General features: G+C 37.2%; 1 protein-coding gene across 1 annotated transcript in view; it reads left to right on the top strand.

Moving 5' to 3' along the window:
- The window catches only part of LOC136860311 (follistatin-related protein 5), a 707690-nt gene extending 680839 nt beyond the window's left edge, over nucleotides 1–26851 (top strand). The window contains exons 14-16 of the mRNA XM_067138749.2: nucleotides 10207–10407; nucleotides 12090–12236; nucleotides 26310–26851. Of these exons, the coding sequence (XP_066994850.2) occupies nucleotides 10207–10407; nucleotides 12090–12236; nucleotides 26310–26539 (578 nt within the window). The 3' untranslated portion in view covers nucleotides 26540–26851. The remainder of the gene's footprint in view (nucleotides 1–10206; nucleotides 10408–12089; nucleotides 12237–26309) is intronic.
- Nucleotides 26852–27591: the final 740 nt, after the last annotated feature.

Here is a 27591-nt window from a genome sequence, read left to right as displayed (position 1 = left end):
CCACCCTCTAAGCTCTTTCCATATACTGAACCTGCTTTTTATGTATTGTTTGGAACTTTTCACTAATCATATCCATGTACTTCTGTCTAACTTCATCATCTTGGAGATTCTCTACCCTTACTTGTCTGCAGACAGATTTCACTTTCTCCTTAGGCAGGGTGTAGTTTACTATAGTCATTTCCTAGTTGTGAACCATGGGCAGCAGCTGAGTGGCATAGTACATAACAGATCCTGAAAGTCAGGATACCAGCTGCTATGGAACAGAGTAGGCATCTTGAACATATTCTGAGTCATGGCCCTCTTCGTGCTAAGGCAGCTACGACTATAGAATCCACTGGTGATCCCCAATCTGTTATAGTAGAGTTTTTTACTGGAACTACATGTAAGTAGGGTAGCAACAAGCTTCACAAAATTTAGAGAGTTCAGAGTATTTTAAGCTGTCCTCAAGCATAAGTTATAGAAATAATGGAGTCCCACTTCAATTTGATAGATGATAGACTCTTTGGTAAAAAAAAAAAAAAAAAAAAAAAAAAAACTTTCTAAAAATGGAGAGGAATAAGAAGAATTTGTTTGTTAAATTAAATATTGTCTCAAAAAATTACATAGTCCATTTTCTCTACAGTACGGTATATGTTTATGAATTGATTACAAGTAAATATTCCAAATTTTACATTTACTACTATATTTCAACAAGAACATCAATATACTCAGCAGTGTATGACCACAAAGATCAAAATATCTCATTGTTGTTATTGTTGGGTTATCCGTCTAAAGTCTGGCTTGATGCAGCTCTTCATGCCACCCTGCCATGTGCAAACTGTTTCATTTCTACGTAACTACTACATACTACATTTACTCTAATTTATTTGCCATATTCATTCCTTGGTCAACTCGTTTTCTTACCACCTCTACTTCCCTCAAAAACTAACTCATTAATTCTGCAGTGTCTTAAGATGTGTCCTATCGTTCTGTCTCTTCTGCTCAAATTTTGCCAAATCATTCTCCTCTCACCAGTTCAGTTCAGCACCTCTTCATTCACGATTCAATCTACCCATCTCACCTTCAGAATTCTTCTGCAACATTTCATTTCAAAAGCTTCTTATCTCTTTCTTTCTGAACTAGTTATTGTCAATGTTTCATTTATTTATTTCTCTCTGAGGTTGTTATTGACGATGCTTCACTTGCATATAATGCCATGCTCCAGATGAAAGTCTTCAAAACCATTTTTCTAATTCAGCCATTCCCAAACTGTGGTCCATGGAACCCTGGGGGACCACGACAATAATCCAAGAGGTCTGCAATAATAATGTAGGTTGTAAGTACTTAAAGAGTGAAATTTTATTGTACACACACTTCAGCGATCATTATTTTACATTTAGGAATTGTCTTCGGTGTTGTATAACTTAAATAAGCTTATGTATCTATTAACTTGGCCGATAGATAGTAAAAGTTAGCCACAGACTATTAGTAATTCTGTAAGTGGTCAATAGATGCCATGAAGTGTCTTCATTGGTAGTTTGGTTTGATACCGTAAAGTGGGATAACTTCAGCCATACAGGGTAACTTCGGCCACTGACGAATAGCAACATTTATTTTCTCCTGTCTCCTAAACTGGAAAAGATAAACCACTTCTAACAACTAAAATGCACATACAATAGAATGCTCTATCAACACTTGGTAGTCCAAATAACACTCGACTCATTGTTGAGTCAATCGTTTTCGTAGTCCCGACTATTGTCTTCTCTGGTAACAGCAGAAAACAAACTGTTCTCTAGCCCCAGCATTCGATTCTCCATTCCAGTGGTTTATGCGGTCAAAATGTTTGTCTGGTAACTGATCAACACAATTTGATACATTTTATTCAAATAGGTTTTTCAGGGAATAGTTTTGAGATAAAAGTTGTCCTCTTCCGGGGTAACTTCGGCCATGCCAAGAACATACAGGAAACATGACATGGCAGCGGATGTTGTAATTACAATCCTGTTTACTTCAAGAATGCTTTAGAAGAGATTAATAAAGGCACAATAACAATAAACGGGGAAGTTTATCCCGACAGGGAGGGGAAAGACAGTTTCCATTTTCAATGATAAATAGACGGATATCAGTTGACATGGACGATACACACTTTAGAACTTGATTGACGGCCCAGATAGTTTCTTAGAAGACAGTGTATTATGAGGATAGTCTACAAGATTGCTTCTTTTCTGACCACTTTTTGTCTCCATACAATTGGCTTTATGATTTCCATACCTTTTATTATATTTTGTACCATTACAAATATTTATGCAATGCAACATGTAATTTGTAATATCATACGATGCTTGAACGCTTAGGCTAAATAAAATAGTTTCTTCCTTGGGGAAAAAGTGAATTTGATCACTATACGTCTGTTTCACCATAAATCGTTTTAATTTGTTTGTGATTGTTGATACTGGGCGTTTTGCAAGTTTTTAAAAAACATTCACGGTGGCCGAAGTAATACTACATCGAAGAAAACTTTGTTTCTTGAGTTATTTTTTACGGCGGCCGATAACTCCGGCCACTCTTTCAATAATCGTTATTCATTACTGAATAACAATCAGAATTATGTTCGTATTTAAAAATGAAAAACAAACATGGAAGAATTTATATTATATTTTACAGAAAATTAGAGGGATTATTTCACATTTTATTTTTAAAAGTATACGTAAAAGTGGCCGAAGTTACCCCATTTTATGGTACACAGCCATTTGCACCCGTGCAGTTAAGTGAGAAGCCCGTTTTGTGTTAATATAGAGACTCTATTTTCCCTCTTCCATGTACTTAAACTGCAGGAAACCAAAAGCTGCCAGTAATAAAGTGTAAGTATAGTAGTACTCGCACAGATAATAATATGGATCGTTGGATGAAGATAGGTTCATTGAAATGCGCATCTTATTCAAACAGTGATGCAACTGAGTGTGTTCCGGAATCCTCAACCACCAACCAGAAAAATGTTGAACAAGTACAAAAACGTCATAAGTACCTGAAACAGGGATTTACTGTGCTGAAGTTGGATATGATGGGAAGCCCCATTGTGTGTTTTCAGGTGACGTTTTATCAAACAAGTGTATGAAACCATCAAAATTAAAAATGACTTCTCCAAAACATGCATGTCAGTGCAGCTGACAAGCCAATCTACTACTTTCACAATAAAGTCACTAAACTTCATGAAACGAAGAAGGTACTTATAGACAGTATTATGGGAGTCAAGGAAAATGCAGTTTTAACATCATATCAAGTTTCCTTATTAATTACAAAACATGACCAACCACTTACCATTGGAAGGAAACTAGAACTACTTCAACAAAACTGATGGTAAATACTGTATTTGGTGAAAAATATTCAAAACAATTGGCTGCTATATTGTTGTCTGATAACACCATCAAGCAAAGAATACAAGAAATGGCAGCAACTGTGTGAGATACATTGCTGGAATGAATAAAAACTGGTGATTGCTTCATGTTGCAGCTCGACTAAAGCACTGATATTTCTAACAATGTAAACTTATTAACTTTTATTCAATATTAATTTGAAAACATGATCCACGAGGATTTGCTGTTTTGTTCAATCTTACCCCCACACACGAATGCCAAACATATCTTTGAGATCCTCAGAATATTCATGACTGAAAATGTACTGAACTGGGATCATTGCATTGGATTAACTACCTAGGGCCTTATCTGAAAACTATAAAGGTGTAAATGAACACGTAAAGAATGTCGCCTCTTGTCTAAAATGGATTAATTGTTGCATCCAAGGTGGAGCACTAGCAACTTGCAATATACTGCCAGAACTGGATGGTGTGCTGAAAAAAGCTGTGAAATTAATTTCATCTCTAAATTCCAGGTTATTTTTCATGAGTGGTCCATTCTTCGATTGCCTAACATGTTTCTGTAGTATTGGGCTTGGAGTCAGAAGCCATAAAGGAATTGAGTGTCCATAACTGGATTTTCTTTGGTGCTTAATCATCTGTTCTGGGGGGAGGGGAGAGTGGAATTTCATTGGTGGCACTACATAGCAGTGACTTGATTGAAAGGAGGGCATTGTGTATGACTTCTTTCCACTGTAGGAATATTCATTTCTCTTGATTTCAAGGCAATTTCTACTGCTTTCCACATGACTCCAACATATTTTTCTGCCTGACTATTGTCTCTTAGACTGTATGGAGTAGTCCTGCTTGTTGTCACACCAACAGTCATGAGGCATGTCTTTAATTCTTAGCATATGAATACAGAGCAGTAATCAGAGTTAACATATGAAGGTAATCCAATAATGGAGAAAATTTACTTATGTTTAGAAATAACAGTGAAAGAGGTAACATTTCAGCAAGACAAGTTAAAGAGAAATTTGGAATATTCATCAACTAATATGAGGAAATTACGGTTTTTTAGATTTTAATCATAAAGATTCCTTGAAGTCCAGGGTGATGCACTCAAAGGGATGGTTAGTTTTGACAAGATCGCTCTTGTGCTTGATGGTTTCAATTTAGCACAGATTTTACAAGCTAATATGACCTTCCTTATATATCCCAGTGAGTAGGGAAAGTTCTTTGACGAAGTACAGTGATTCAGCTGTGTTATACCAGGGTGACATAAAGCTTCATGTAGCAGTGAAAATCTGCAACACTGAGCAGCCAAACAGACCCTGGAGAAGGCATTTGCAGCTTCATTATGCTGTCCCAGTTTGGAGCCTATTTCATAATCAAAGCATTAAAGTTCCAGCCTTCGGCACAGTATCTTCTCATTCTTTACCTTCGCAAGATGCTTATTGTCAAACATGAAGGCCACTGGCTTTCTAGCAGGTAAAATCTTGATTTTTCCACAGCTTAGATGATAGCCTGTGCTTCTTTCTCCATGAATGATTGCCATCGTTCAGACCAGCTGAGCGTGCAAGAGAAGAAACGAACAGTGCATCCGTTTTGGGATAGTGTTACTCCAATGGCGTGTCTGAAGCATCAATCTCCACAGTGAAGATAGCTTTATCGTCTATAGCTGAAACCATAGCATTTTCCACATCATCTTCAGAGCTTTAAATGATTTGATAACTTTGTCACTTGATAACTTGAAAAATTATGTATTTTCTGGGAAAATCTTGGGATGCTGTCAACAAAATAAACTAATGTGCCCATCGCTCTTCGAAGTGAAGCAGTGTTTTTTGGTAATGGAAGTTCTTTTAACTGTATCAGTAAATCAGGATCTGGGTGAATTTCATGACTGGAGATGATACAACCCAAGGGCTTTACTTTTATTGACCAAATAAATACTCTTATAATCATTTATTGTGATTTCATATTTTTCAACGACTTTCAAGAATTACTTCAGTTATTCAAGTCCTGTTCTTTCTTATTATTGCCACCTGCAATGACATCATCTAGGTAAGCTGCAGCTCCAGTAAGACCTTCTTTTGATGATCTTTCTATTTTCTTATGATAGCAAGGTATTGTTTGGCCAAATGGAATTCGTTTGTACTGCCAAAGTTTACCACATGCTTTGAACACTGCGTAAAAGCGATCCTCCTCATAGACAGGGAATCAATTAAGCTGAATACTTCATAATTTGCTATATGTAGGAACATCCAGCTTGGTATACTGATTTATTGTTTGAGAATTGTCAACTATCATACAACAATTTTGGCTTTCTGATAGAGTGACAGGAACCTGGGCACACCATGGAGAGGTGATTTCTTCTGTAATATCCACATTCAAAAGTTGCTGAACTTCTGGTTCAATGAATTTGGCATCAGTTGCTGTGTGGCATTGAGATTTGAAGGCAATTGGCTTGCTGTCTGGAGGTATATTTTGGAAAAGTCAAAGAAGTTTAACCCTGCAGGTACTCAGAGGTTCTCTATGACATCCCAAACTTAATCTCTACAAATTAATGATGGCCTAGGATATCTTGTCCTAAAATGACATCAGAGCAGAGGTCTGTCAAAATGTTAAGTTCAACATCTTTGTAAATATGGTCTTCAGATTTTTCTCTATGGAGCAGGCATCTTTCACTAAGGAGCTAAAAGATGTCAAAGCTATGGTGACAGTAAGACCTCTGGCAGAAATAGGTAATTTGATCTTTGGACCTGCTTTCCAGAAATAAAAGTTGTTGAACTACCAATAACAACAAGAGCTCTGGTCTTCATTTCATTCAACTGGATTGGTATAGCTTTGAATGAACAACCCAGTGCAGAAATAGAAGTCAAAAATATTGTATAACAATGGCAAGATTTGGTACTGTACAGCTTGAAAACTTTGAACTTCTACACACCTTTGCTTTGTGACTGATTTTTGAGCAGGCATGGCAAGTGCCTCCCTTGTTGGACAATAGTTCCTGTTGTGGTAAATAAGTCCACAGAAGTAACATTTATTTCTTGCTGTGTCAACAACCTCACCTGATACCGTACTTCACTACTTGCAAAGCTACATTCACAGCTATCAGAGATTGGGTGAGATGAACTAAAGGAATGATCCTCCTGAACAGGATTGACTAAAATATAACCTTGGTATTGAATGGGCCATTCCAGTGCAGACTCTGAAGCCTTTATTATAACCAAAGCCTCCTCAAGAGTGAGGTTAGGATTCTCCAATAATCTCTGATGAACGTTTGATTCGAGATGGTTGGCAAAAAATGCATCACGAATACGATTATCTCTGTTCAGTTCTGCCATTATGGTTTTAAAATTACAATCCTTACTCAGTAGCTTTGGTGATTCTATATATCTTGACACAGTTTTACCATATAACTGGTTCATAGTTGTCAGTTTGTGTCACATGAATATCTCACTGACAGGCTTGGTGAAAGTACTAACCAGGACACTAATGGCACCATTATAAGTTTTGGTATCATTGATATATTCATAAACGGTAGGTGAAAGTGGTTCATCAATGTGTGTAATTTGTCAATATCACATACAGTACCGGTACCGGTACTTAATATACCAAAATGAAGTTCTTGAATGTGCTGTCCCTGTTGAGCATTACTTGATTCTGGATCAATACTTAAGTGTTCCAGACAAAGTCATTTTTCCTTTGTTATGCTTTCTTGTTAAGTTTCATAAACTGCAATAAAAGAACCTGTAATTTCACATGTTTGTAAGGTTTTATTGAACTTAACACAACCAACTAGTGCATAAAAAGTTTCAAGGGTACACTAACATCTGACTAAGAACCTACGGCAGGGAAATTACACAAACAAGGCAGAATAAAAGAGTATCACTCCACATTTTACACTACCACAACAAATTAATTTCAACTTATTTAATAAGATGTTCAAAATGTTCCCCATCCATTATCTGGCATTGGTTGTTAGAGTGTGAATTCCTTTCAAAGATTTTCAATTACTGTTGGTTGTATATCTCTGTATTCTTTGCTGATACTCACTATAAACCCTTTTGCATTACCAGGCTTCATAACAAAAGTCTACATTTCAAATGAAAACCTACAACCTGTTTTCCAGTCATTGACTGGGTCAGGGATGTGATGAATGAAGCAGATATAGGCTATTAGTACGATGGGGTCGCCACTCCCAAAGTGATTTATTAATGACTGATAAATGCTATGAAATGAGAATGGAAAGTGTTGCTGGAATGAAAGATGACAGGGAAAACCGGAGTATCCGTAGAAAAACCTGTCCCGCCTCCGCTTTGTCCAGCACAAATCTCACATGGAGTAACCGGGATTTGAACCATGGTATCCAGCAGTGAGAGGCCGACGCGTTGCCGTCTGAGCCACGGAGGCTCTACATTTCAAATATGTCTGTAAAATGTAATCAAGTGGAGAGAGAACTAATGATCTTACATACCACTCTGCAAGTCATCTTACCGGGTGAATTGGCCATGCAGTTAGGGCTGCGCATCCGTGATCTTGCATCCAGGAGATAGTGGGTTCGATCCCTACTGTCAGCAGCCCTGAAGATGGTTTTCCGTGGTTTCCCATTTTCACACCAGGCAAATGCTGGGGCTGTACCTTAATTAAGGCCACGGCCGCTTCCTTCCCACTTCTAGGCCTTTCCTATCCCATTGTCGCCATAAGACCTATCTATGTCGGTGCAACGTAAAGCAAATTGTAAAAAAAAAAAAAAATATATATATATATAAGTCCTCTTCTTCCAATCCATCTACAGTATTTGGAAAAACATCTTCCAGATATTCTCAAACATGGACAGCATGGTGAAAGGAAACACCAACTTGTTGATAACAGATAGAATCATGTGGTCAAAATTTGGATGCAAAACAGTAAGGTGTGGTATTAGAACTTTACGGAAGTATTCCAAATAGCAGTCACTTATAAGTGTCTCACAAGGAAATAAGGACTCATCATTCTGCTTTCGATAATCTCTGCCCACACATTTACTTTTTGAGGATGCTGTGTGTTTGTTCATGCCATGTGGTGGGGATTCTTGTCTGATTAATACTTAGAATTTTGTCTATTCACTTCTTTACAGAGACAAATTAAAGCATTATCAAAAATAGCACACGTGATATAGAAGCCCAAATTTCTGTCACAGAGATCAGTCGTTGTCTCGCTGTAACCTTTCATCAAATTCATCTTCCATCAACTCCTGCAAGGACTGGACTTTATAAGGATGGTGTTTATCTTGATGCAATATTTTCCATGCAGTTGCTTTCGAGATATCAAATGCAGCTTCTCATTCTTTGAAAGATGAATTTGGTTTCTGTTGAACTGTTAGTAAAACATTAAGTTGCACATCTTAGTTTCCGGGTGATCTTACAAAGTTTTTTTTATATCTCTGACGTGTCTCAGTTCTTTGAATTTTGTTTAAATTCTACTTTAAGTTGCCTGTGAAATCAGTTACTGATTTGGATGAGTTTCACTGAAAATAGGGACCAGAAATTCTTCTATCACCAACTCCTATCATCAGGATTTCAATTGTTTCAGTTTCTGTTCAAACCATTTTACTGTATATTAGGCTGATACCACAAATAAAAGAGTTTTCTTCACACAAAATCTGATATCCAATTCAAAAATGAAACTGTTTTCGTAGCTAATAAACGTTTTGTATGAAACAAATTAAATTTTGCATGCAACTAAAACAATTAGTAACTTTTGCAAAAAATAAATAAGAGAAAATAGGTTACCATTTGAAAAAGTTTTCAATGATGTCACACCCTGTAGGATAATGGCTGAAAAGATTGTATGTTTTTTTGCAAAATATTCCTCCCAAATTTCAAATTTGACCACTCTGAGCATTAGAAAAAGGGAGTTAATTTTTATGTTTTATTTGTGTGATGCTTTACTAAAATAATTCTTGTATTATAGGGCACTCCATTATTGTTGTTTAAGTCATCAGTCCATAGACTGGTTTGATGCAGCTGTCCATGCCACCCTATCCTCTGCTAACCTTTTCATTTCTACATAACTGCTACATCCTACATCTGCTCTAATCTACTTTTCATATTCATATCTTGGTCTACCCCTACTGTTCTTACCCCATACACTTCCCTCAAAAACTAACTGCATAAGTCCTGGGTGTCTTAAGATGTGTCCAATCATCCTATTTCTTCTTCTCATTAAATTTAGCCACGATGATGTCCTCTTGCCATTTCGATTCAATACCTCTTCACTTATGATTCGATCTATCCACCTCACCTTCAGCATTCTTCTGTAACACCACATTTCAGGAGCTTCTATTCTCTTTCTTTCTGAACAAGTTATTATCCATGTTTCACTTCCATACAATGCCATGATCCAAACGAAAGTCTTCAAAAACATTTTTCTAATTCCTATATCAATATTCAAAGTGAGCAAATTTTGTTTTCTTCTGGATAAAAATATTTGTGCAGATGGATTTATGATAATGGAATGTGAGGAACCAGACACCAGCATTCCATATGATGACTGAAAATTGTCTCTTGCCTATCATTTTTGTAGAATGTATTATGGACACATTACAGCAAAAACCTTCACATTGCTGTACATCTTTCAGTTCCATAGTACCTACAAAATGTGTATGAACTGAGTACAAAAAATGAAATGTTTTTTATTGTGGAATACCTTTATTCTAATTAATGAAAATCAACTAATCAACCAATGTAAAATAGTGACTGGAATATTTCCTTTAAAAACAGCCTTAACCAAACATTTCTCTCTTGTAGCATTTCAGATTAATATGTACATGAGGATGAAAATTTGAATTCTCTCTCACATGTTGTTCTTGATAAAAAATATTTGTGCAGATGGATTTGTGATAATGGAATGTGAGGAACCAGTCACCAGCCGACCAACTGGACAAATATTGTTGGATTATCTGACAGACACAGTACTGAGCCACAAGACAGGACTGTATGGCCGTCCACATGTCTCACCGAACAGTCGAGTGGTAGTAACCTTAGACCGAGGTCGTGATGGTGTTACACTAGTTGTTCAAGAGGTTGTAGGTAAGTAAATTTTCCATCTATTTGGATGTTCTGTTGCAAGAAAACTGGAAATGTATCTTTCTTTATAGATTCTAGGCAAAATAAGTTATTTTCCTGTAAAATTGCCATCAATATTCCTTAATTGACAACCAAAGCAATTAAATTATACTGTTCTTAAGTGATTCATTTTAATGCTGACTTGTAATTGTTACTTGCTACAAGATAATTTACATCTTGAAATAAAATTGTAATTGTTACATTCTAGTAATCGATACATGATTGTATCAAAAGTTTGCCAATGAAACAATAGTTTTACCAGTGCTGTAATGAAGTACTTACTTACCTCTCCAGTATTTCCAAATACATCAATTTATATAATACCTGGCACTGCTGGAGATGTTCTTAAAATTAAACACAAGTATTCCTTCAATTACCCCTGTAGTGTACTTTTTTTTTTTTTTCAGCAAATGCAAAGATGAAATTTCCCCTAAGAGATCAAGGCTTAGTGTTGAGAATTTTAAGAACCAATTATTTTGTAAAGAAAGTGAAAAATTATTTGAAATGTTGAAAGTCACTAATTAAAATAAAAATTACAGGGGAAATATCATTTTGAAATCCCAAGATATCATATATTGTCCCACTTAGCGATGATGATCACTTAATATCTCTCTGCTAAAAACACAGAATGAAGTAATATATTTTCCCTTGCAAACTTTGGTAATCATTCCAGCCCCATGGTAATAAACGTCAATTATTTTCTCAAGTCCCTTCTAATTTCACTGATTAATTAAAAAAGTAATTTGAAAATTGTAATAGTAAAATGCCAGCCTCGTGGTCTAGGGGTAGTGTGCCTGCCTCTTACTTGGAGGCCACAGGTTTGATTTCCAGCTAGTTGAGGGATTTTTCATGGATCTGATAGGGGAGTTCAAGGTCCACTCAGCTTACATGATCACAGTTGAGGAGCTGTCTGGCAGTGAAATAACAGCCCCAGTCTAGAAAGCCAAGAGTAATTGCCGAGAAGATTTGTTGCGCTGACCATGCATGCCTTCGGGATGAGCAGCATTTGCTTGGTAGGGCTGTAGTGCCATGGATTGTTTTTTAATTGAGTTCAATATGTCTAAGTTAACTGTGATTAAGCCTAACTACTTTTTCTTTGTACTTTCCTCATCACAGTTTATTGATGTATGGACTCCTGAACGAAGAATTAATTAATTAATTAATTAAACAATTAAAATTTTCTATCACTTCAGATTGCACCTTCAAAAATGTACATGGAAAGAATTGAAACTTAATTTATGATGAGTGCATGATAATTTTACAATACTTTACAGTGTTAAATTTTAATTCAGTATATCACAGGTAATTTGTTGTTATCTCTAACCCTAATACGGGTACACCTTCAGAATGTAGGGTTTTGAATAAAGAATAAATTAATTAATTTACAGTATTAAAATTTTCTATCACTTCAAATTGCACCTTTAAAACTGTACATGAAAAGAATTGCAACTTAATTTATGATGAGTGCATGATAATTTTACAATACTTTACAGTGTTAATTTTTGTTGTTATCTCTAACCCTAATACACCTTCAGAATGTCGGGTTTTGTATATATTGGAATGAATAAAAACGGGTATGAAAATTTATCTTGTGTCATTACAAACTTAATTCAGAAACTTATTCATTGTTCTCTTTCTTATTCCAGATAGTGGATTAAAGTTTTCATTTGATGTGAAGACTACACTGAACATCAGTGACATCACTTTTTATCCATCTCAAACCACACATGGATATGACCTCTATGCCAGTGCCACTGACAAGGAGGATATACTGTTCCTGAACTTAGTAACAGGTACAGTTATATTCCATGTGTTATTATGTTCACATGAATTTAGAAATATCTGAAGAAAACACCTTCACATAGATTCAAAAGTATCCACCATTTCCGGTTATATATACGTCATAATTTCTTTGTTCCATATATTTACGCAGATGACATGGTCTTAGGTGCTCCTGATAAAGACAAGTTGCAGACAGCTTTGAACTCCCTGAGGATTTGGGCAGATGATAACGAATTCACAATAAACCATGACAAAACAGTATATATGAAAGACTGGCATCGCAAGACACTATGACTTTAAGAGATGAAGAGGTGGTGGTGGTGGTGATTATTGTTTCGAGAGGAAGTGCAACTAGGCAACCATCCTCTATATAACACTAATCAGAGAGAAAAAAATGGAAGGGATCCGACACTTCAAAAAATGAAGGTATTGACCAAAGGAAGACAAGGGCCACAAAGGCGTGAAAATGAAAGACTCTCCAGCCCTCACAAACCTAATAGCATCAGGGTCAGAAAGAAACAAGAGTTGAGCAAGGGAGGTTGGATAGGATAGATGAAGGTGAGGAGCCTGGTACAAGTAAGTGGAAGTAATACCAGGACTCAGCTTAGAGCCCCATGGTCTTCAACCAATGCTCCAAAGTTCAGAGCCCCTGGGGCTAAGAGATGGAGAGATTAAGATGGTAAATTTGTTCAAATACCTTGGAACTACATTACAGTCAACATGCAACTCTTTCAGACTACACATCAAGGAAAGGGTAACAGCAGCCATCAGAAGAATGTATGATATAGAGAACATCACTAGGCTTTCACTGCAAACAGCCATGATCTTATTTCATGCTAAAATAATCCCAATATTAACATATGGTTTAGAAATAATTTGGAAGCAATTGTCTGTGACCTAACTGCATTAGAAACCATCAAATCCAGGTATTTGAAATAGTTGCTAGGCATATCAAAGTCAACCCAATTTAGAATGGTGTACAAGTTGGCGAGGGAACATTTTACGTAGAAAACTATTATTATTATTATTGCTAGTTGCTTCACGTCGCACTGACACAGATAGGTATTATGGCGATGATGGAATAGGAAAGGCCTAGGAGTTGGAAGGAAGTAGCCATGGCCTTAATTAAGGTACTGCCCCAGCATTTGCCTGGTGTAAAAATGGGACACCACGGAAAACCATCTTCAGGGCTGCCAACAGTGGGATTCGAACCCACTATATCCCGGATGCAAGCTCACAGCCGTGTGCCTCTGACCGCAAGGCTAACTCACCCGGTACATAGAAGACTTACGACTTACGACTGAAACTTCCACTGCCTAATATGAAACAAGCAGAGGATGTGATTAAAAGAAGAAAAGAGTAATGAACAGAAATCTCTAGTGATTTCTACATTATGGATGCAATGATCAACAGGAGATGGATAAGTGAGATCCAAGAACTGAAGTCTGTGATGACGCGACTTGCCATGCACGATTTTCAACATGAGATGTGTCAGAATAAGAAGTTCCATAAACTGAACAATAAGTGCCTATGCATGTTACACAAGAACTTCTGTGGGAAATACCACATAACAATCTGCAGGCAATGAAAAAGATGTCTAGTTGACTACATCAAGGAGTAATTAACTTTATTATTCCATTATTTATATTTATGAACCTTTTCTTTCTTTGTCCATTAGGCTGCAATAAAATAATTATTTAACATATTTTCTGAATACCCAGTTGAACTTAATAAAAATAAGAGGTACACTGTTTTATGCTAGAAGTCTATGTATGTTTTGCTGATTTCCTTATTTGATCAAGTCATGGGCCCAGAATCATGAACTGCATGAGTAGATTACAACTCCTTTACAAAAACGTACAGTGATTGTGCAGCATGATGCAAGGCAATAGAAGAAAGAATATCCCGTTACTGGATAATGGAAATGACATATTTTGGAAAACAAAGATGCAAGTTATATTTGTGCATGGTGATTTATGAGTTGTCAGTGAGTTAACACCTGAAAATGCAATTGAAAACTGGAAAAGAAAGAATAACAAGGTGTTGGTGTACATTACTTTGGGTACCAGTACTAAGACAGCCAATTCATTCATTTCAGTCATCTGGAAAACATGTATGATACATGGAAAACATTGACTAAGAAATACAAGAGATCCATTTTTGGCAGCAGGCTTTATTTACATTGTAAGCTGTATGGAATATGCTGTTGTGGTGGCTGAATGAACAAGCATGTTGATGCCATCATGGAAGTGGTCAGATTGCTGCATGCGTCAGGTAAGCCCCTCGAGAATTACAAAATCATCTCGATGTTATTGGTGAACCCTTCCAGAAGCATACTCAGAACTCATTATGGTGCTTGAAGGTCATGACAAAGCAAATTTGACTGTGAAATACAAAACTGGAAAAATGCTCAACAAGTATCAAAGACGGGCTTGACAAGTATTAAAGTCTTGTGAAAGCAGGTGAGTTGAGAAATGGCGACTCGAAGATAGCACTACAGTCAGTCGAAACTGGCTCAAGTAAGGTTTGTCGTCATGATTTTTAAAAAAGGATCACACAATGGTACAAAGAATGAAAAACAAAATTAAAATTCTAAAGAGACCTGAATATGTTATTTTTGTCAAAAACACAGCCATTTAAAGACAGATTGTCATTAGTTAAAAAAAGGGGAATGAAAGAAGTCAAGCGATACAGAATCTACCAAATCATCAGTCCAGGTATAAAGTAAACAGAGTTATGTGAAGATACAACATAAGCAAAATACAGTACCACACAAACCGAAGGATGGTGCATTGATACTACTGCAACAACTCATACGACTAGCAAGCAAAATTCTTTTCAAGTATACGTGATGTAAAAATCTGCTATTTATCTGACTGATGGTTGATCAGTACAAATAGTTGGAGTGGGTTAAGGACCACTGTACTGTAATCTACCAGAAGGGAAAATCAAAGAGATAAGATTGCAAAATACCGTCATCGTATAATTTTGGAGAAGAATTCATGGAATCTACAAAGAACAGTGGGCCATTGCTGAAGCAAGAAGTCATGATAATTTATTCTGACTACTGTGACTCCAAGGCAGGTAGCTAACATAGCAAGAGAAACAGAATGTCTACAATTATGGCATCACTGACTGGAGCACATGGATCTGGCTGCAGTTAAGCAGTTGGTCAAAGAACAATTGGCCACAGGGATTCAAGTATCTTCTTGTTCGAATAAGGTAATATGCAATAATTGTATTAAAGGAAAAGTAATTAAATCAAAGTTTTCAGATGCATTACTAAAGGAAACAGAACCGATGAGGCTTATCCAAGCGGCAACACCTAGTAGCAACAGATATTTTCTGACACTAATCGACAGCTACACGAGATTTGCCGTAGTGATATGATTGCAGTTAATGAATTTCATCTTTGGTTCCATATTGACTTAACAATATTTAAACTAAATTCTTTAAAGGTATTTATTTCTATTCAATACAATATCAAGACTATCTTAAAAATAAATAGTCATATTAAAAACTAGGGAGCCTCCGTGGCTCAGACGGCAGCGCATCGGCCTCTCACCGCTGGATACCGTGGTTCAAATCCCAGTCGCTCCATGTGAGATTTGTGCTGGACAAAGCGGAGGCGGGACAGGTTTTTCTCCGGGTACTCCGGTTTTCCCTGTCATCTTTCATTCCAGCAACACTCTCCATTCTCATTTCATAGCATCTATCACTCATTAATAAATCACTTTGGGAGTGGTGACCCCATCGTACTAACAGCCTATATCTGCTTCATTCATTCCATCCCTGACCCGGTCAATGACTGGAAAACAGGTTGTAGGTTTTCATTTTCATTAAAAACTAGAACATGTTTCAACCCTTATTTAGGTCATGACACAAGATATAATACCAATAATGTTATTGGATTTATGTCATGCTAACTAATTTTATGGTTTTTGGAGATGCTGAGGTGCCAGAATGTTGTGCAAGTCAATCTGCCAACACAGGGTTGAGGTATTTGAGCACCTTCAAATACCACCAGACTGAGCAGAGATTGAACCTGCCAAGTTGGGATCAGAAGGCCAGCGCTCTACTGTCTGAGCTACTCAGCACAGCCTGACCCAAGATAGTCTTGATATTGTTTTGAATAGGTGTATCTCTAGAATTTTTTCTTTTTTAAAGAATTTTGTTTAAATAAAATATAGTATAGTGAGATTAGTCAAATCCAAAGATGACTAGGCATCATATGCAAATGTTATCACACAGATGTCAACAAAAGTTTGGAGAAAACTAATGTCCATTCACATGGACAATGGCAAGAAATATGTTTGTTAAGAACTCAAGATGTTACTGTAGAAAGAGGCCATAAAACATCAGCTTAGCGTTCCCTGTATTCCTTAGCAGAACAGCATTACAGCGAGGTAAAGCAGATCAGTAACTGATTCTGTGAAATGTTTACTATTTGATGCTGAATTGGACAACCATTACTGGAGAGAAGCTGTATTAGTAGCAGCCTACTTGCAAAATCAGTCAAAAAAGTTGTTGGAGTATCAATAAACCTCTAGTTGAGTTATTCACAGGAAGTGAAACCTGATCTTAGATCTACAGGTTTTTGGATCGAAGAGTTATTCTTTGATTCCCAAGCAGAAGCGCAAGGAATGGGATGGAAAAACAGCAGAAGGTGTTCTTATTGGGTATGATGACGATGTGAAAGGATATAGGATTTTAGAACCTAAGACAGGTAAGGTTTGGGTCAGCAGGTCTGAAACAGACACCAGTCGTATAAATCTTGTTAACAGTGCAATGCCATCTCAAGGATCAAAGCAATGATGAAGGGCATTTCTTTTTAAATGTGTTCACCTGATTAAAGTGCACAAGTTTCTAGCAAAGAAAAAGACAACTTCCCTTTCTACTGAGAAACAATGCTGTTTGGGTTTTGAAAACAACTAGTCTATTGTTAGGATAGCAGTGTTCTGCTGGTGCAACCAACAAATTAGCTGTGTGGTACAGGCCATGTAGCTGTAAATTTATGAGGGTGAATCAAAAAGTAAGTTACACTAGCTCGCCATGAGAGCACGCTATGTGTCGTGACCGTGGCCAATATGGAGCAAGCTACAGTAACTGCTGACACCTCTGATAGGAAGTTTGGTGTGGTATCCCATTGTGTTGTATGTGCAGACCGAGCTAGGCTAAATGGCGCGTCAACTGGATGTTCACTCCAAATTGGAGGTGCGTGCGACGATCAGATTTCTATGGGCTAAACAGCTCAATTGCACGGACATTCATCGTGAAGTCACTGTTGTATGTGGTGAGCATGGAATTTCTTGCCCAGGTATTGTAAAGTAGTATAAGCAATTTGACGCCAGTCGCACGGTTCCCACAGATGAATATTGCGAAGGCAGGCCCACAGTGTCCAGTACCATTGCAACAATTGACTGTGTGGATGGGGTCATCAGTGTATAATACTGCAGAAAATTGACAGCATGCCGAACATTTTGTGTGGCAATGTGTTCTACATTGTTGCATTTCTTAAGCTGTATCATGTGAACATCTGCTCACTGATGTTCACAAGGGACAACGTTTCCAATCGTCACTGGCATTTTTGCAATGGTATTCTGTGGAGGGCAACAAGTTTCTGCAGTGAATCATCTCAGAGGATGAAATGTGGGTCCAGTATTTCACCCCTGAAACAAAGAGAACTTTGATGGAATGGGTGCACACCACATCACCACCATGAAAGAAGGCCAAGGTTCAGCCTTCAACAGGAAAGGTAATGGTGATAATGTTCTTTGAGATGGAGCGTATGGTGCACATGGAATTTGTACTGAAAGGCATGACAATCAACTCGGCTTCATATTGTCAAACATTGAACCGATTGCGAAAGGCAATTAGAGAAAAGCGGCAGGAAAAATTAAGCACCAGTGTGATTTTGTTGCATGATAACACAACACCTCACATGGTCCACAAACGTCCGAACTGCTGCAGCGATTCTAGTGGAAGGTATAGCAACATCTTCCATACAGTCCAGACTTAGAGCCATGCAATTATCATGTGTTCAGTAAGCTGAAAAAAGGATCTTGGTGGATGAGGATTCCAAAATGATGAGGAGGTGAAAGCAGCTGGAGCGCTGGAGGTGATTTCTACGCATCCGGAATCGAAAAGTTGGATGACCGTTCCAAGAAATGTTTGCAGTCTCTTGGGGAACATGTGGAAAAATGAACTTACATTGTATGTTGTCACATCCATGTTGCCTATGTGTAGGTGGTTCCATAAACAGCAATAACTTGGAAGTGTAACTTACTTTCTGATTCACCCTCGTAACTATCAATTTCTCGAAATGAGACCCGGAAGTAAGTAGAATAGGATTAAAAAAAAGTGAAGTTCTTCCTTTTCTCCATGCTTGATGAGATCTAATATAAAACACTGTCCTTCAATAAAATGCATATTTAATATTATTGAATTGTTGTTTCATACTCATCATTATCCATTTCCCTTGGACAGCTCCTGCTGGTTTGGGATGTTTATGGCACCTTTCCTTCTACCTCTATCTGACCACAATTGTTCCTTTTCAACTGTGTTCCAATCCAGGTTTCTTTTAATTATACTTTTCTTGATCGTTTTCAACCACCTTAGTCTGGGTATCCCTCTTACCCTCCCTCCTTCTATTTGGGTTTGTACCATACTATACCGATGTAAAGTTTGACTTTCTCATTCACTGTCATTCATTTTCAGCAACTGAGATCTTTGTGTAAAATTAACGATACACAGGTGGCACATCTATCTATATATATATATATATAACACGTCCTGACTGACTGACTGACTGACTGACTGACTGACTGACTGACTGACTGACTGATTCATCATCGCTGAGCCAAAACTAATGGACATAAAGAAATGAAATTTCAAAGATATATTTATATTACAATGTAGGTGCTCCCTAAGGGAGGATTTTTGGATATTCCTTCTCTAAGGGGATGAAAAGGCAAGTGAATTTTTAAAATGAGTGTATTTATATCTCAAAAACTTAACAGTTTAAAGACGTGAAAATTGGTATTTGGAACCTTTTTTAGAAATAAGGAAACACGTATGCTTTTGTTTTCAGAAAATCCACTTGAGGGGTGTGAAAAAAGGTAAAAGGGGTTGAATATTTTTTATGAGGATACTTATATCTCAAAAACTGAAGATGTTGCATTCTTGAGAATTAGTATTTGAAATCTTCTTTAAATTAAGAAACATGTATTTTTTTATTTTGGAAAATCTTCTTAAGAGGGGGTAAACAAGAGTAACAAAGAATATGAATTTTTAAAATGAGTATATCTGCGATATATCACAAAAACGTAACATGATACAGACTTGAAAATTGGTACCATATTTGGAATCTTCCGTACAAGTAAAGGAACACGCATAATTTGTTTTCTGAAAATCCACTTAAGGGGAAGTGTTAAAGGGGTTTTAAAATGAGCATATCTATAGCATATCTCAAAAACTTAACAAGTTACAGAAGTGAAAATTGGTATTTTGAATCTCTCTTAAAATTAAGTAACATGTATTTTTTGTTCAAAAAACACTTGAGGGGGTAAAATGACTGAAGAAGGGTTGAATATTTTTAGTAGGATGCTGGTATCTCTACAACTGAAGATGTTACAGATGTGAAAATTGGTATTTGGAATCTCCTCTAAAAATAAAGAAACACGTATTGTTTGTTTTAAGAAAACCCTTCGGGGGTGGGGGTTGTAAAAAGGGCTGTAAACGGGGTTGAATTTCTTTTAATAAGGATACTTATATCTCAAAAATTGAAGATGATGCAGACATGAAAATTTGTATTTGGAATCTCCTTTAAACACGTATTCTTTTGTTTTTGGAAAATCCAATTAAGGGGGATAAGTTAATTGAAAAATAATGAGTTGAATTGTTTGTTGAGGGTGCTTACACCTCAAAAGTAAAGGATTGTATGGACGAGAAAATTGTGGTGGGAGAGGGGGGTTGAATCAACATAAGGAGGTGTAAAAGGAGTTGAACTATTTTTATGAGAATACAAGTAAGAAGTGGACTTAAAACAATACACCCCTAAGGGGGTTTTAACTGGGATTGAGGAATGATGACAAATATATGCATTTATAAGAAACCATTGGAAATATGAAGTTAAAATTTCAATGATATCCTAGGTGTTAAATAGCAGAAGGTTTGAAACAAATTTAACTGCACAGAGATTTAAATGGGTCTTAAGATCTCCAAAAAATATATTCATTCCTTCCTACAAAATGGTTTAAGGTACAAAGACAAAATACCAATTCCAAATCATAGGTGTGAAATATGAAATATTCTTTAACGTTCCTACCCTAAAGTGTTAAACGAAGTTAGCTCCATAAACAAAATTATTCATCCCTCAAAAACCCTTTAACGTACAAAGTTGTAATTATACGAGAAGGGTGTTCATTTATGTACAAGGTGTAAAATTACATATACTTCAAAATATTTCTCCCCTGAGAGTTTTGGATTGTGGTTGATTCTCAAAACCGCAATATCCATTCTTCCAAAACAATTTCAGACACTAACTTATTTTTTAAAAATGAAGATTGGTTAATAAATATTTAAAAACATTCACCCCTTAAAAATGTGTTCGTTCCACCATTACTGTTCAATGTACAAAATCAAAATTTCACAGGTTGGTCGCTTCTATATCCCAGATTTTAAATGATAGGATTTAAATCATTCAAATTCTTCTGTATGGAGTTCAAATGAGTGTTAGATCAGAAAATAAATAATCATTCCCCAAATCAGAAAATAAATAATCATTCCCCCAAAACCACTGACATGCGCACCGAGGGCATATTTTACAGGCTTAGCTGACAGTCGACTCTCCAAAATGTAAAACTTTGAATAATCATTTTCACTTTAAAACCGTAGCGAAGCATGGGTATCTTGCTAGTACATAATAAAGACAATAGATCTTCATACTTTTGCTTCATTGTGAGTGAGTGAGTGATTGAGTGAGTGAGTGAGCCTTGATCTGTATTTAGGCAGTCGCCCAGTTGGCAGATTCCCTATCAGTTGTTTACCTAGTCTTTCCTTGATTAATTTCAAAGAATTTGGAAATTTATCAATTATCTCCCTTGGTAAAATAGTTCAGTACCTTCCTCTTCCTATAAACAAATATTTGCCCAAATTTCCTCTTGAATTCCAATTTTATTTTCATATTATGATCTTTCCTACTTTTAAGAACACCACTCATACTTATTTGTCTACTAATGTCATTTCATGAAATCTCTCTCCTGACAGCTCAGAACATATCATTTAATCGAACTGCTAGTCCTCTTTCTCCTAAGTCTTCTCAGCCTAAACTCTGCAACATTTTTTGTAACACTACTCTTTTGTCGGATATCACTCGGAACATATCAAGCTGCTTTTCTTTGGATTTTTTCCAGTTCTCGAATCAACTAATCCTGATGAGGGTTCCATACATAGAAACATTATGGGCACGAACATCTCTTGTATCTGTGGACAGTAACTTATTAAGATATTGATTTGTCCTCTGCGTCTTATGAATCATGCCAAGCCTGAATCACTCTTAATATCACAAATCATCCCTGGTGGAGTGTTTTCCAATTCTGATTCAATACCTTCTTCAAGAAGCAACCTTTTATTACCTTTAGCCATTGTAATTGCATTTACCATTGCCTTACACCCACGAAAGAAATGCAAGCAGTATTTTTTTTATGGTTTCAGATATCACTCAACGAAGGCAGTTTTGTCAATTTTAGGATATCCCACATGGAAGAATGCAGAGCACATTCAGAAAACACCAGTAACTCAAAATTGCCCATGATGATGCTTACTATTGTCCTGCACCAAGGCACAGACATGGCTGTGATAAAACATTTTGTGCAGTTTTCTTTTTTAATCATCAGTCTCCATTGCTGTAAATACAAGTTGATATCCAGCATACTGGTGCTGCTGTTGTGTTTAGCCTTGCTTATTTATTTTTTATCTTGTGTGCAGTAAACAATAACAAAAACCATCAAGAAACAAATCATTCAAATTATACACTAGAGTCATTTCAAGGGTGTTCAGCCAGTAGACAGCAACATCACCAGCTGCATGTAGGATGTGTAGGCATCATGGAAATATTCCTTTTGGGAGTCTTATATCTTGTGGTCTGCTTGGCCCTGCAGTCGCACAAGAAGTCGCTCCACAGTTCCTATTGGTGTAGAGTGGCATGGCTCAGATCATGACTTATCCTGAATATGCTTAGCTGACACCACATCTTTTGGGAGAGTTCTAAATATGGGAAGCTTCTGCATGAGATTGGTGACCAGCTTGCCATTTTTTGGGTAGCTGTCCTTATACTGTTGCTTCCATTCAGTATCACCATGGAAATTTGGCCACAGCCTACGTGCCATTTTATGCTTTGGCCTCCTCCTAGATTTCAGTCATTTACTGGAAGGCTTTGCAGGTTGGTTTGCAAGGGTACACCCTTTTTCCATCAGTACAAAAATGCTGCTTGCTGCTTAATATTCACTGGACAGATATTGGAAAGAATCGAGAGCCAGAGAAGCGGAGTCCCAATGGTAGTTCCCATGACAGAATTTAACTGCACATCAACCTCTCTGATATGTGTACTATTCAACCAAACAGAGGTGCTTGACCTGACAACAGGGTAGACAAGAACCATTGTTGCACCTTTTTGGAAACTACAGTACGCGAAACTTTTAGTAATACTTCTGCTCCCTAGTGCTGAATCGGAAGACCTCGGTTATCTTTGAGATTCGTATTGGCAACCTCTGATGTAAAAATTATGAATCGATTATGCATCGCCATGAGACATCTGGCAGTATAATTGCAGCACTTTAAATACTGTTATTTATACAGCAAAGTCAAAATATAGGTTAAGCTTGAACATGAGTGAGCAGAATCAAAGTACATCACAGGAATAACCTAGAACTCCTACACGGAAATGACGGTTTAGAAAATTTATATCGATCAATCATACTATCGATTCAATTCAGATTTCATTTCCATTCAGCTGGAGTATTACAGGAACTGGGGTAGCTCCCTCCTTACCTCTCAGCCCCGTAAAACGAAGTATCACTAAAAGTTTTGTGGACTGTAGTTTACACACCCCACAACGATCCGTTGAGTGTTTTGATCAAGATGACTCTGTCTTTAACTTCTTTGTCATATTTTCCAGGTGTTCTGATAAAACAGGGTGTGATTGAGTGTTAATCCGAGGTACTTGAAATTGGCATTGTAAGGTACGGCACTTCCACCAAACTGGGGAGCAATCTTCATCCTAGTCATTTGGTTGGACAAATGAAAGCAGCATGCCTCAGTATTCCATAGGTTGGGCTTGAGGCACCACTTCTTGTAGTACTGTACTCTCTCAGGACTTCCAGGTCCGCTGTTACTGGCATCTTGCATTCTACAAAGGTACTGCCTTGGTTGTTCATGGCTAAATTGTCAGCATAGAGGAACTTGCAAGTTGTTACGGGAAGATCTGTCACACATAAGTTTGAAAGAATCAGAGACAGAACTGATACTTGTGGGAGGTTGTTGTTAAGAGTATGCCACCTGCTAATCTGACTTTTGTTATGGACTTCAAAATAATTTGGCAATTATTTCACTCAGTAGATCAGTCAGGCTTATACAAAAGACAGTTTGTGTGAATTTCAGCTGAAGTTCTTCCCACAATTCTGTGCCAAATGTTGCAGTCAAATCCACAAGCACTACACCAGTCTTCAGTTTTCTCAGAATCCCACCTTGATTTGGGTCGTCATTGTCAGTACTTGTTCACAGCATTCTCTTTCAGGGTGGAAGCCACCTTGCTCCAGGGATACAATGGTGTTGATTGTGTTCTGAATGCAGAAGAGTACCGGTATCATCTTTTTGAGGAGCTTATATGTAATGTTCAGGAAATTTATCAGAAGAGTTCTGGTGCATTTACCTCCTTACCAGGCTTCCAGATGGTCAATAGCATTGCCTTCTGAATGCTTTTGGAAGTTTCCCCTTTCTCACAATCTCAATGAACTGGCCAAGAAGCCAGGTCTTAATGGCTGGTCCAGCATGCACAAAATATTCTGGGAATAGGTTGTCATAGCCTGCTGCTTTTCTGCATTTTAAGAGTTTCAGTGTTGTTGTTTCCAGCTCATTGAGAATAAATGGGCTAGAGAATTTATTGTTGGAGAGGAGCTTCCTTCTAATGGCAGTAAGATCTTTCTTAACTTGAAGGGCTGTATTCTTACTACCTGGTATATCGTACTGAAGACTTAAAGCTAATGGTTTGTTATCATATTACATGATACTGTGCCAGCTTTTGGTTCAGGAGGTAGAGCTGATTCTAGTTTGCAGATTAAAGCCCAGACTTTTCAGCTGAAGTATGTGGAGTCCAGCACTGTGGCCTTTTCCAATCATATCTTCTTTCAGTACTTGTTGACTGCCTCCAGTACTTTTGTTGCCATAGCACAATGACAAATTCTTTGGAAATCCTCAAGCAGTTGTTCATTCTCTCAGCTCCATCCAGGGATGTAGGCCTACACTTTGTGGCAACCTCCGGGGATCCTGGTTTTGGCTGCTTGGTTAACTGCTTTTAGGATTTTTTTTTTTTTTTTTTTTCCCTCTAGGAACAGGCAATTGAGTGCATCTTTGAACTTCTCCAAGTTATTGTTCTGGAAGTTCCATCAGTGAACAGGGGCTGCAATAGGAGACTAGGATGTAAAGCCCATAAGAGATTAGCAACAGGTAGTGTAGGCTATGCAGAAAATCATGGAGAATGATTTGTTGTATTTATTCCAAGACAGGAGATGTTGGTAAAGATATGATGTGATCTCGCTACTCCAGGTACCTTTATTTTTGACATCATGTACAACTAACATTAAGTTCCGCTCTCTTCCTTTGCACAGTCAGCAGCCATCGTTGTCCTCATTATCATATCCCAAGTCAGGGCTATGACTGTTGAGGTTTACGACAAGCAGTGTAGGATTTTGTAACACTGGCAGTGCTGGAGTAGGCTACTGTGCACTGGATGGTTTATAGATTTTGGCACTTTGTTGAGTTCCACCACCAGTATCATAATGCCTCCACTGAATGCTTGCTCACAATAGCGATATCTGACATGTCACTTCAGGCGTAGGTGTCAATGCCGAACTGGGAATGATGAAGATTACCCACTGGTGTATACCTGGAAATACAGCCTCTACTGAGTAGGTTCTGCTCTTCATGTGTGTATGTTTCTTTTAAAACAGTTATGATTGCTTTATGTTCCAGCAGGTTTTTTGATAAAACACATTTGTCCATAGAAATTCCCTCAATATCAAGTTGGAATACCCCCAACATCCAGTAGGAGGACCTCCAACATTTACATTCCATGGAAATGAAATTAACATAAATGAATACCTTTCTGTATTAGATTATACCCCATACAAGAAATATTAATTTTAGACAAATATGTGGAGAATTGAAAATCAATGCAATATTATTTGGAGTACGCCTTTGCTGGTGAGATGTGGTGTTTACAGTGCACTATGTCTTCTGGTATGAGCTAGAATAAATTTGTTACTTTAATTGACCTGTCTCAGTCTCATCCTTGGCTTTGACAATATAAAGGTGACCGAGGTATGAGTGATGCCAGTAATACCATTCCTTATGCAGCCAGTCCCTGTTATGAATGGTGTGAAAATATCACTCAATAGGGTCAGTTGGTGCATGCATTTCAGTGGGCTTGGCAGACTGATATGTAATAGCAACTTCTGGCTCAGTGAGGAAAGCAATGGGAAACTACCTCACTTCTCATTTCCCTAGTATGCCTCTTCAGTGAGGCCTAGGCTATCTATGACAGCTGTTGGCAGAACTGTGAAAGATCAAACCAGTCTTCGGGCTGAATACCCAACACATTATTTGGAGTACAAGGAGAATTGATCAAATATTGTTGTTTTTCATTGGGTATGATAATAAAGATACCAAATCATACTAGATAACAAACTTTTGCCACTTTCTTAATGTGAAAATACATGGCTTTTTGTGGGAATAACATTAAGTCTCTTTCCCTTAGATCTTTATCAATTGTTAATAGCTTTGTTTGAAATAATCTTATTGTTTTTCAGGCAAGGTGGAAATGATCACAGGAGTGGGAAAAGCAATGCATCCATTGCTTGCTCAGTGGGATGCTCCTAATCGACCCATTGCAGCATCTGGGATATTTGGTCATTACATGGTTACTCCTGCTAATGAAGCACTGTTTGTGGTGAATGGAGAAACACGGACAGTTAACTGTGAGATTGGAGGCTTAGTGCATCCTCGTACAATTGTATGGGTTACAATGCAACTACAGTGAAGTGAAATGCCAGATTATATGGCATTATTTGCAAGAAAATCATAAAAGTATGAAGGGAAACATGACATTGGTCCAGTAGAGACAAAGATAAGCGTTGTGATAAAAATATTCTGTGTATTCGCAGACAGTACCATTCATGATTTGCTTCCAGGCAATAACTCATGAGAAAAAGCACATTATGGTCAACAGTCTGGAATAAAAGTAAGGACTTAATCTAGAAAGATGGATGGCAGAAAATGTAAGACTACCGAGAATGATGTACCGTATCAGCTTGCACAATTTTAAGATATAATATATTTTGCATGTTAGCTAAATATCAATAAGTGACTGTGTACATTATACTGTATTAGAGCAGAAGAATAATAGCTCTACTTTCTGGAAGTGGAAGATAATGGTGATGAGTTGCCTGAAAATATACGGGGCCTTGAGCTGGATGTAGTTGCAGCACTTGCCAAGACATCTAAAAGGATGTGAATCAGTGCAGTTTCATAACATCAGATCATGCAAGAGGTCTGTAGGCTAGTACTCTGAATTCTGAACTATGGTTTTCATTGCGATGGATGAAGAAAAGTACAGTGCATTAACATTATTGTGACAGAGCAAAGTTTCTGCTCAAAAAAAAAAAAGTAAATTGCCCAGAAGTTAGCAAATTTGTCACTAAATATTTCATCAAACAAACCTTTCAAATTGGTGAAAATTCTTTAGAACTACCATTTGTATTGCAGTGACATTTTCTATCTCAATGTGTTAGATATTGTGATTTTAGTTCATCATGCTTAATAGTTAAATAATTATACAACACAACTGTGGAAAACTGCTTCACAAGTTAGTGGCAAGTTGTTCTTAGTTCATGATTAAGACACTTCTAACATGAAATAAGTGCAAATTTTCAAAGATGTCCACAAGAGGGAATAGTTGAGTTGGTAATAGGGAATACCTCAGAAAACACAAAATATGTAGTTAGCTTTACAAATTGAAATACACGATTGTTTAACTTATGACAAAATATTTCAAGCTCACTTATGAGAAATATTCTGCAAAATTCCTATGGT

The sequence above is a fragment of the Anabrus simplex genome, chromosome 1 (assembly GCF_040414725.1).
Source record: "Anabrus simplex isolate iqAnaSimp1 chromosome 1, ASM4041472v1, whole genome shotgun sequence".
In the NCBI taxonomy this organism is placed as follows: Eukaryota; Metazoa; Arthropoda; class Insecta; order Orthoptera; family Tettigoniidae; genus Anabrus; species Anabrus simplex.
Note: the sequence above shows the minus strand (reverse complement) of the source record. Positions and strands in the feature narration are given on the sequence as shown.